This window comes from Pezoporus occidentalis, unplaced genomic scaffold (assembly GCF_034315485.1).
Source record: "Pezoporus occidentalis ecotype Australia unplaced genomic scaffold, CSIRO_AGI_Poc_V1 ctg202, whole genome shotgun sequence".
Lineage (NCBI taxonomy): Eukaryota > Metazoa > Chordata > Aves > Psittaciformes > Psittacidae > Pezoporus > Pezoporus occidentalis.
In genome coordinates, this window is record NW_026913879.1 from 426,324 (window position 1) to 436,887 (window position 10,564).

A 10,564-nucleotide genomic window follows, 5' to 3' on the forward strand; every position below is an offset into this window, starting at 1 on the left:
AAGCATCCTAAAGAGGCAGATATCAGCCCGCTGTGCATGGAGTGTTTGGCATCAACAGCCTGTTTTCTCCATTGCTGATAGTTTGCCTTATCGTTGTTTTGTCTTCCTAGTAGAGATGGAAGAAGCTCCTACTAAATCCAGATGCCTTCGGGAGCTTTCTAGAGTATCTTTTATAGGTATTTCTTCCGATTTCTCATTGTTTTGGCAAAGAACCAGAATACCTTGAGAAAAAATCTTGGCTGCAGCAAAAAGCTGGGGATCTAAAGAAGGACATGCCATGCTATTCCAGCCTTCCCTTCCATATAATCCTGTCCTGTGTCTTGCAGTAGCCAGTTAGGTCCATTAAAGAACACAAGGACTGTAGACAATTACAGCGAAGGACCCAAACGAAGATGTGCTGCTGCAAAATGCATAAAGCTGCAGTTTTTTACGCTTCTGTGTGTCCTGTGTGCTACTTGGACTGATACTCTCGGCACCAATCTAGTGCTTTGTATCTCTGAGGCATCATACAGCCATGAAATAGGCTGCAGGAAGGAGGTGCACGTGTTTGGCAGCTGATCACCGGGCAGGTGTTAAAAGGAACAAGTTCCCTATTGCTCAGGAGGTGGCCAAGGTAACAACCATAGCGTCACAGAATGGGTTGGGATGGAAAGGACCTTAAGATCATCCAGTTCCAACCCTCTGCCATGGGCAGGGATGCCTCACACTAGACCATGTCGCCCAAGGCTCTCTCCAACCTGGCCTTGAACACTGCCAGTGTTGAACAATGCCATGGAGCATTTCCTTTCTGGGTCTTTCTGCTTATCTGGATTATAGAATTTGTTACTCTGGACAAAACGTGGAAGAATGTACATGCTGCCTTTAATAGGAAAGGGGAAAACGAGCACCGGTTGCTGTAGCTTGGCTCTGGATTGTGTTGGCTCTGCCCTTTCTCACATAAGCTCTTTAACATGGGAATTCTTCCCTTTGGCCTCCTTTTTTTTTACTTCAGTTCGTTTACGGTGAAGAATTAATGTTTTCTGTAAACTTCTCCTATGGGCTTGTTTTTTTTCACGCAAACACAGTAAGGGCTGTGGAGCTTTCCCTATCTGCAAAGCTGATCTGCAGCGATGGGAAAGCTGTGGACACTGCGTTTGGCTCTCTCTATGTAACAGAAAAGGGAAACCTTTCAGTCAGCAAGAAATGCTGAGAGCATCAAGTTCAACACTTTGCTTTTTCCATCAGGCAACCAGGGCCTCTTTGAGGATTAAACTTAGTGCTAAATTTAGCTACCTCTCACTAGAGTTAGTATCAGAAGTTATCACATCAGAACGTCTTTGGAGGGAATGACGTCTGTCCCATGGAAGTCTAAGCCCTGTACTACATTGGGATTTGGAGCTGGGAACATTCTGCGCAGCAGGAAACTCTTGAGACCTTGTAGGCTTTTTCAAAGCACTGGAGACACCTCCTCTGCTCAGCCTGCTCGTTTATTGTCCTGTCCAGGTCCTGAGCACCATTTGGTGATGACACTGGAGAGGAGAATGGTCAAACCACATAGAACATTCTTATGCCTTTTTTTCCTGGATTTATTTTAAGTGTGTATAAGGCTTCCACTGAACTTTTCCATCAATTGGGTCATACAAAGGCTTTAAGCCCCACGCTCCAATGCAACTTCTGTTCTCAAGTGTTCTGATCAATTAAGGAGTATTAATAAGCATCTGAAAAGAGTTCGATCTGGGAGGAGACAAGTGAGAGCCTCAGAAGATAAACAGCCCTTTGCAGATCCTCACCTAGTGAGGCAGGTAGATTGACTGTGGCACGTTTGCCTCATCACTCCCATCTCTGTGCCATAGAAGAGAATTACTTCATCCCTTTAGGAAATGGCAAGCTACCATTTCATTCTGATTGGAGCAGAGTCTTAAGGAAGAAGTGTATGTACAGGTAAAGGAGCCCTGTAGAATGTTTCCTCAAGTGCCAGTGCACAATCAGAGTCACTTCACAAGTTTTATTAGTTGGCAGCTTTTATAAAACAAAATTCCTCTTCATTGGACATCTCATAAAGCAGTTCTAGTCTTGTGCATGCCAGTGAGCCATCAGGTTTCAGCAGACCAGCAGAACCAGACAGTTCAGTTGTCAGGGGGAATTCCTGTTTTCTACAGGGGGAGGGAAACTCACAAAATTAAGGCACTGTCAAAGTGCAGCCCCACAAATCAAAGAACAGAATCGAATCATTTCGCCTTTGTCCTGGCTTCCAGCTGGTTGGATACAGTATGGATTTTTATTCAATTTTTTAATTAACCATCAATTTCCATTTTAACAGGGATACAAAAAACCTCAAACCTGCTTTTCTTCAACCCTTTCAATCCTATTTCTATTCCCAGTTGCAAAATGACAGCAGCAAAGCCTATTGCTAGGGATGGCACATGCTGCCTAACTGAAAGCTCAGTGCTCTGTCCCCACACGTGCTATTGTCACTGCAGTGATCCCAGCCCTTGGATGAGGACACTTCCGAGAACAAAATCGGTGATAAGAACAGCTTAAAACTAGTCTAAAAGGCAGTATTCACTAAGCAGAACTGACAGGTTCCTCTCTGAACAAGGGAGGGCACAAGCTGTTTTCACAAACCAGTAGTTTGGCCAAAATGGACCTACAAGGGGTAATCTGCATCTCTAGCTATCAGTCCTTTAAAGCAGTTTCAATCAGCTGGTGTGGAATCCACTTCTTCAGCCTGTATAAGATATAAAGGGTGTATCTTAAGTGAAGATATATATATCTTCACTTAAGATATAAAGGGTGAAGAGCACACCAAAAATCACTGCTTCGGGCACAAACCAGTGTGTGGCTGTGGGCTTAGGACCACACTTAGAAATAGCCAATTCTCTACAGAAAGATGCACTGTTTTAAAAAAGCCACATTCAGGCCCATGAATTAGGTGCCCTGGCAATTATAAATAAATAGTAATAAATACTTATTTACACTCACACACCCTTCTTGTATCCCACAGGATTACAAACCAACCGGAAATGTGCTTAGTTCAGTATGATCAGGTTTGAGGTGGGACACACTTAACAACATGCAGCAACGCTACATAACAGTTTAGAATACTAACAGTACCAGTACATAGCACTCGGAGCATTTCACAGCTTCAAAGCTCTTGCAAACACAGACTTAGGTAAGAAAGTGACAATGTTCTATCCATTATCAGAGGGAAATTCAGTGAGAGAAAGCTTGGCCAGGACACCAGAGTCAGTGTCCTTACCGCATCTGAAATGTCATATTAATTGGAGATATGGCAGAGGTGGGAGCTAGGGAAAATTAGATCAGGCTCATGTGAGACTCGTTGCATTTCATTGAGTATAAAATCCAATTTCCACATTGATTGCACCTAAACAGTTTGGTTTTTTGGTAGACATTAAAAAGGTCAATGAAAACTCTAAGGGATTTAAGAGTTGCGGGAGCACTAACCATCACCTCCATTCATAAATAAACACAGTGAAAGATTTTACATCAGTTGAACGAGCTGCATCGTAGCTGCTGACAGCCTGAGAACCGGCACCCGCTGATCATCCTGGCCCAAACCTACGAATCCCCGACAATGTGATCAGAATAGAGAGACCAGCAGCAGCACAGAGAGCACAAATGAAATTCAGGGACCCGCCTGGCAGTATCCTGGCTTCCACCTCTCCTGGAGTCTGAGAGAGAAGGACTGGAGGATAAAGGAGGTCACAGGTGGCTTTGAGACTCAGTTCTGGAAGAATTTTCCTGGCCTATTTACTGTGTGGTTGCTTCTTTATTCAGCTTTCTTGGCTTTCCGTTTTCTTGTGCCTTCATTTAGCTCTTCTTTTGACTTGGCAGGAGGCGGCGGAGGATGGGAAACCTCATGGGAGGCCCCATGATGATCGTGATGGTGACTGCTGTGTCCACTGGAAACGGAGCCGAAGAAAACTGGACAGATGAAGTTTTCCACCGGAGCAAAAGGTGAGGCGTGAGAGTGAGTTGCCGTCATGAAAACCTGCCATGCAAAAGTGAATCCTCAGAGATCACATACGTCAGCTATGAAATATAAGCTAGGAAGGAGCATTCCACTTAGACCAGGTAGAAGTCCCTACTGCTACATGACTCAGCTGTAGCACAAGGATTTTCTCCCATACTTCTGATAGGAGGGACAATTTAGACTCTTAATTTCCTGAGCAAATCCCCTGATATGTACAGCCAATGCCTTCAGTAGTGGCTCGGGAAGGTGGACACCCCCAGTTGAAGTGTGTACCCTTTCTCTGGTTCTGTGGATTTGTTTGCAGTAGGCCTGCTGTTAACTTACCTTGCAAACTATCATGAACATGGTGAAAAAGAAGATGAGGTTGGCTTCAGAGATAGGGAGCCAGTGAGTCTGTTGCAGAGTGAAGAGGACTGTACCATACAGACTAGCCTTTGTAGGGCTACAAGAGAAATAAGTTGTCTAGGTTTGCATCCAGTCCTGAATGGTTCTTTAAATGCCATTTTTAGGCTGACAAGAGAATTTACAGGCTACCTACTTACAAGGACATACGAAGAATTTCATTTGTTTCTGGCTTCCAGACCCCACGGAGTAGTTGCTCAAAGTTAGACATCAAAGCAACACCAGAACCTGTGAAACAGTGAAAACGAACAGCTAGAACTGCCACAGCAGAGGAGAGCTCTGCTGTCTTTCTAGATCCCCAAGGGATGACAACCTAAAGGGAACAAATGATATTCTTCCCAAGATAGCCTAAACAGAGCAGGGCAAATGCTTTCTGGATGTGCCATAAAGTGTTACCTGATGAAAAAAGCATTTGCCTCTGTTGCATTTACTGAATCTCAAATGCTTGCTCCAAACACAAGCTAAAGGAAAACTGACTGGGCTGTTCAACATAATAGAACCCCCCTGAAGAGATATGTGTGAGGCCAGACAGTCAAACACATGAGAAAATAAGGAATTCCTGAATTCTACCCCCTTATTTCATAGTGACTCCAGTTCTTTATGCCTCCAATAAAGTCAGATGATGACTCAGCTGACAACCATTGTGCAAGGATGACTAAATACCTGTGTTCTAGGGAACATGATTGATGGGAGCCAGCTGACCACATCCACTAGCTGCTGGCCAGCACTGGGTGACGTGGTCACCTTCAGCCTCACTCACAGATTCTCCTGTCCCTCCCCGGAGGGCTGGGTGCATTTAGAGCATCTCATCTTTCACCTTTGACCCATCCAATAGCCATCATAATGAACCAGCCATGGTGGTAGTGGTGGTGAGCGTGGTGGACCCCAGCTGCGATCTTGCGAACTCTGACCACCTCCTTCATTGCCACAAAGATGAGCTTCACTGGCAGAAAGCTGACACACTTGTAGAAGAGGTTCATGGGACAGAAGAATATCAAATACCTGGAACAAAACCACAAAGAATGTGAGGACCAACTTGCTTGTCCTGATTTGAGATGTGCAGAGAGGATTGATGAGGTGTACTGTAGTGTTAGCCTGAATTATGTTGGGGAGAAGGAAGTGCTGGTTCTATCATGCAACCCAGATGCAGTGAGGAAATGAAACGTGGAGTAACTGTGGTTAATTTGTGCACATTTCACTAACGTGATGAATAAAATGCCCCCAGATTTCCAGCGTGTGCCACTCCTCTACTAAATGTGGTATCCGTAAGTGCGTGCTGCTTCTGCGGCAGCTATATATAGAAATGCCCAGTGGTTGGACTGGACCCAACCTGTATTATCGAAGCAGTAGACAGCCAGTCAGAGAAACTGGAAACTGGATCTAGGAATACAAAAGACTCAAAAGACTCCCTCACCCCACCTCTTCTTTCCCCACTTAATCCAAGGAAGCTTATACACGTGTGTCACACAAGCAGATGGGTTTGAACGCAGCCAGCAGCGTCGCGTGCTTAGTAAATGAGGTGGAGTGCAGAGACTCACCAGACTGCTGTGGCCAGGATGACACTGGAGTTGTTACTGAAGTAATCAATAGGTGATTCTCCAAGTAACAGATCAGCAAGAATGTAGCTTCCAAAGCAGTGGAGCATAGCACAAAGCCAGGAGGCAAAAGGGCTCTTGCGAGACATCTCCACAGCTCCTGTGAAGCAAAGGCTAAATGAGAAAGTAGATCCAGCAAGTAAGCAGAAACTTCAAGGCCGCCTAAGAAGGAGGCTTGTGGGGCATGTTCTCCAACAAACTAAGTAAAAGAAAAGGGCTTGTAAAATAAAATACAAAGATGTGTATTTGGTGAAACCTGAGCAAGTACCAGATACTGGCAAGAGATACATGTGATTGCAGCTTGCAGCCCCCCCCATGGGGTTTCAAGTGAACTGAGTCATTGGAAGTGTATGATTTGACTAAGAGTTTATCTCCTGGATTTGCTGCTACTTACTGCAATCAGAAAGGACATTTTCCCCTTGAAATCAGTGTCTTTGTACAGTCTAAAAGTAAGGTGAAACTAGTACCATTCTCTCCATTGCTTCAACCTAGGTGCCCTCTAGAATTCATGAGCAACCTGTTCAGCTCTTTCATTTATAAGATAACCTGTAAAAATAGAACAGTAATTCTTAATCTTCATTTGAAAGAGGCGGATTTGAGGATTCTTCCCTGCTCCTGTACTAGTTTGGAAACACCCTCTGAAAATACAACTAGATATTAAACTGTGACTATTTGGCAGTACATTATGTTCTTTTCCCACTGATATTTAATTCCTCTGTTTTCAGCCACCTCTGTACTTCTCCAAGGAAGTCTCTCAGGAACATCAGTTCCGTAAGACTGTTTCATCACCTTAAACTGTTCTGGAGTCCATCGTGCACCATTTCAGACACCAAGCTCTGTTCCGTAAGCCAGTGACAGGCAATTAAAAGAAAGAGCACTAAAATGTTCTGTCAGCATTACTGACCTTAATTAGCAGTATGCGAATCAGCATATGCTAAAACTATGACTGCTCGGACTCTTCCATCCTCAAAGACATTTGATCCAGCTGAAAACACAGTGGAAACAAGACAGCTGCAAGAGCTATGACATGAAGCTGGTTCTATAGGAACATGTAGGCTTAATTTAGTAACACTTGTTTTTCTTTGGCTCCACGGCCACGCTATCCCCAAGGAGGAACAGGGCCATTGCTGTCCTGACACCGATCTTCAGCAGAGGATCCGTGGGATGAAGCACTGTAGGAATCTAGTGAAAACAACACCCCAGCTTTACCCAGTCCAAGCGGATTACAGGGCTTACAGAGCTGTAAAAGCTGTTTTCATAAGGGCTGCCTGTTAACTGGTCCCTTCAGGACTTCACGCTGGCATTAAGTGATCAGGCCTTGAAAACCCAGCACTTGTGTTCACATGGAGCGTCAATAGAACCGAATATGGATTGTACAGCACAGAGCTCTCACAACCAGAGGATTGAAAACCCCTACCAAAGGGTGTTGTTGGAGGTTTTCCTCTCAGCCATCAGGCAGTTACACTGAGACCATTGAAACCAGCCTGAAGAGCGCACACGCTATCAAAACCACATGGAGAAGGCAGCATTTGGAAAACAGCAAGGCACAGCCGGGCTGCAGCAGGGCAGAAAGCGAAAGCTCAGGTTACAGCATGGTCTGGCAGGTGGAAAAACCCCACGGGTTTACTGACAACCTGCTTGTATATAAATAGGAGGAGGTATTGCCCCAGAAATAGAGAAGCCAAGCAGCGGGACACGGCCGTAACGCTAAATCCTGTTGCAGCAGCAGAGAAGTGACTGAACTTCCATAACTCAATGTGGCTGGGATCCAGCGTGAAATAAAAAGCACGATTGATTCTCAAAACTCACTCCTTCTTGGAGGTTTCTGCTTTACATTGAGACACGCGGGGCACCCCGGAAGCAGCAGCAGCACCAGGCCCTGACACCCAGGGCCCGGCTGGGGGGCATACTTCATGCCCCAAGCGTCAGGTTTATCCCAAGGGAAACAGGGCAGGAGCACTGCAGCTGCCCCCCCCCCGCAACGCGCACCTACAGCCCCATGGCACCCACCCCGGCCCGGCCCTCACGGACGGGGCCGCTGCCGCTCCTCCGGGAGCCTCCAAGGGCTCGGCTCCGCGCTCACCTGGCTCGTACTTGAGGTAGAGGACGGAGACGATGAAGTACGCGGTGTCGAAGAGCGGGAACACGGGCAGCGCCGCGAAGGCGGCCGCCAGCTCCCCGAGCGGCAGGGCCGCCGCCAGCTCCATGGCGCTGCGGTGCAAGGCCCAGGCGCCGCTCGCTTCCCCGCCGCCACCGGCGGCCGGTGTCCGGACGCGGAGCCTCCGCCCCGGTGCCACCCCTCCACCGAGCGGCAGCGCCCGCCCCTTCCGCTTCCGCCGCCAGAGCTGCCGCCATGATCGGGGACCTGCTGCTCTGCGGGTACCGGGCGCGGGGGGCCGGGCGCGGCCGGGCTGGGCCCGGTTGGGCCGCGCCTGACGCTCGGTCTCTGTCTCTCCCTTAGGACGCTGCTGGTGAACGCCGGGGCCGTGCTCAACTTCAGGCTGTGAGCGCAGAGGGAGGGAATACGGCAGGGAGGTGGCGGGGAGGGGGGGCTGTCAGCCTGCCTCACACCGGCGCTTCTCTCTGCAGGAGGAAGAGGGACACGGAGGGGTTCGGCGAGGAGGCGAGGGAACCCACGACCGGTAACGGAGGGGACGCGGGCGAGGGGCCTGGGTGTCCTCCCCCTGCTTCGGCGCCGCCTCTCTCGCCAGCGCTGGCTGCGTACAGGAGCGGGCGTTTCCCGAAGGGAATCCATGATCCCAACGTTTTCGAGGCGCTAAAGGCCAAGTTTAACCTCGTTTTCCTCGGATGCGAATTCCTCGGGGCCTGGAGTGCCTGGTTTATTAAACAACAGCCGACATTTTTCCTTGGCAATGCTTCCATAGAAACGTGTTGATCCCAGCCTGGGGACTGGAGAGGAAATGTACAAATTACACATTTCTGTTTGCATTGTTGTGCCACAGAGGCAGCCCCATTTCTGGGTTTTGGTGTCAGAAGTCGCAGGAAGGCTGTAAACTCCAGCAAAGGGCTAGCATCCCTTTGTAGCATAACCCCATTTTGTCACTTCGTGTTCCTTTTGCCACATGCCCTTACAGGGATGCACTGAACAGAGCACAGATCATCAATACAAAGCTTCCAGCTTCCAGGTCTTTGTTTGCCTGACCTTGTGCTGGGATTGCTGATGCTTTTCAGGTGGTGTTGAACACAGGACTTGGCAGTGTCTCAGGTATTTGTCACTCTTGATTTTTAGGTGACAACATCAGAGAGTTCCTGCTGAGTCTCAGGTATTTTCGAATCTTCATTGCCCTCTGGAATATCTTCATGATGTTCTGTATGATTGTGTAAGTAACACCGTGCAGCATTGTGCCATTCGTTTGGAGGAAGTCCTGTGTGCTAGATTTTTCTTGCATATAGATGTGTCTTTGGATCTCTTTCTCTGCCACTCTTGTTCCGTAATTCCTTTTCATTTCATTTATTTCACTCATTAAAGAGATGGCAGTTGACCTCACAGCTTTCTGCTAGTGCATGAAAACCTCTGCAGCATGGAAGTCATTTAGCCTTAGATACAGCGCTCTTTGTTGGGCGTTGCTTAGGTAAAACACCATTTAGGTCAGCATTTTGGGAAGGTTTTCATTTGGGGAGGGTGGAGGTGAACCCACCAAGTAATAGCATGGAATCAGCCTTGAGAAGAGTCTCTCAACAGGTTTTAGTCCCAGTAGTTCAGTTTAGTTCAGTTGTAGCTGGTTCTCATCTCCTCTTTCTTTTCTGTCCCATCCACTAGGTTATTTGGATCTTGAAGACCATCCACGAACCCATCTGTTGACTTGGAAGAGACTTTTGGCTGGGAACCATTTTTCTATGGAGTACAAGATGACGCTTTCCACACACAGCCCTGGACCGTGGCCTGGCCATGGGCGCGAGCTCCTCACGCGCTCACCCTCTCCAGCCCCTCCTGTACCGCGGTGTGTGCCCTCCGCTTCCAGCCGGCGGCTGAGCCTTGAGGCCCCTGGGCCAAAACCTTCACAATTGTTTCAACTTCACTGAAATAGAGAACTCAAGAGTCGTTTTGCTCAGCTTAGAGCAGGCAGGGGGAGAACTGGAGGGTCCTGAAACCCTGCAGGGTCAGTGGATGTGGCTCCTAATGTCACCCTTGTCCGTATCGCTTGCAAGCCACACTTCTCAAGCCTCTTAAGGTTGAGCATGGTGTTGGTGTCACTTCTCGCTACTCCAGTTTCGTTTGTTGGGAGAAATAGAGAAGGCTGATTGAAAACAATGGGATTCTCAACTTCCAGTTTGGGTTTTTTTCCAACAAAATACTTTTTAAATTAAAATTTCAAAGTGAAGATTTTTTTTTTTCTAAGCAATATGTAAGGGATAAATAGCAAAATAATTCTGTAAGCCAATGTGAAGGCATCAATTTTGGAAGTATCTTGGATTTGGTTGAATAAAGTTGCTTTATTTAAGGGTATTTACGTACTTGATGCCATGTTCATTGTGTTACAGGAGAAATCTATTTTGTACTGGTGGTTTGGGGGAAATTAACTCACCTCCTCATGGACTTTTGTGTTGGTTTTATTTAACTTAACGGTGTGCC

The 10,564-nt window shown here is 47.3% G+C and overlaps 2 protein-coding genes and 1 long non-coding RNA gene across 3 annotated transcripts; 2 read left to right on the plus strand and 1 right to left on the minus strand.

Annotated features, from left to right (window-relative positions):
* Window positions 1-3,290: 3,290 nt before the first annotated feature.
* On the minus strand, window positions 3,291-8,241 carry TMEM38A (transmembrane protein 38A). Its single transcript, XM_062618686.1, has 6 exons — window positions 8,054-8,241; window positions 5,914-6,070; window positions 5,193-5,377; window positions 4,516-4,603; window positions 4,298-4,415; window positions 3,291-3,991 (listed from the first exon to the last, which is right to left on the minus strand). The coding sequence occupies exons 1-6, from the start codon at window positions 8,175-8,177 to the stop codon at window positions 3,770-3,772; spliced, it is 894 nt and encodes a 297-aa protein (XP_062474670.1). The 5' UTR covers window positions 8,178-8,241; the 3' UTR covers window positions 3,291-3,769.
* LOC134163645 (uncharacterized) lies at window positions 3,830-5,607 on the plus strand. The gene is made up of 2 exons (XR_009964785.1): window positions 3,830-3,957; window positions 5,160-5,607. It is a non-coding gene; the product is annotated as an uncharacterized LOC134163645 (long non-coding RNA).
* Window positions 8,242-8,258: 17 nt separating the features above from the next.
* SMIM7 (small integral membrane protein 7) lies at window positions 8,259-10,438 on the plus strand. The gene is made up of 5 exons (XM_062618687.1): window positions 8,259-8,349; window positions 8,432-8,473; window positions 8,560-8,612; window positions 9,221-9,311; window positions 9,752-10,438. The coding sequence occupies exons 1-5, from the start codon at window positions 8,324-8,326 to the stop codon at window positions 9,765-9,767; spliced, it is 228 nt and encodes a 75-aa protein (XP_062474671.1). The 5' UTR covers window positions 8,259-8,323; the 3' UTR covers window positions 9,768-10,438.
* Window positions 10,439-10,564: the final 126 nt, after the last annotated feature.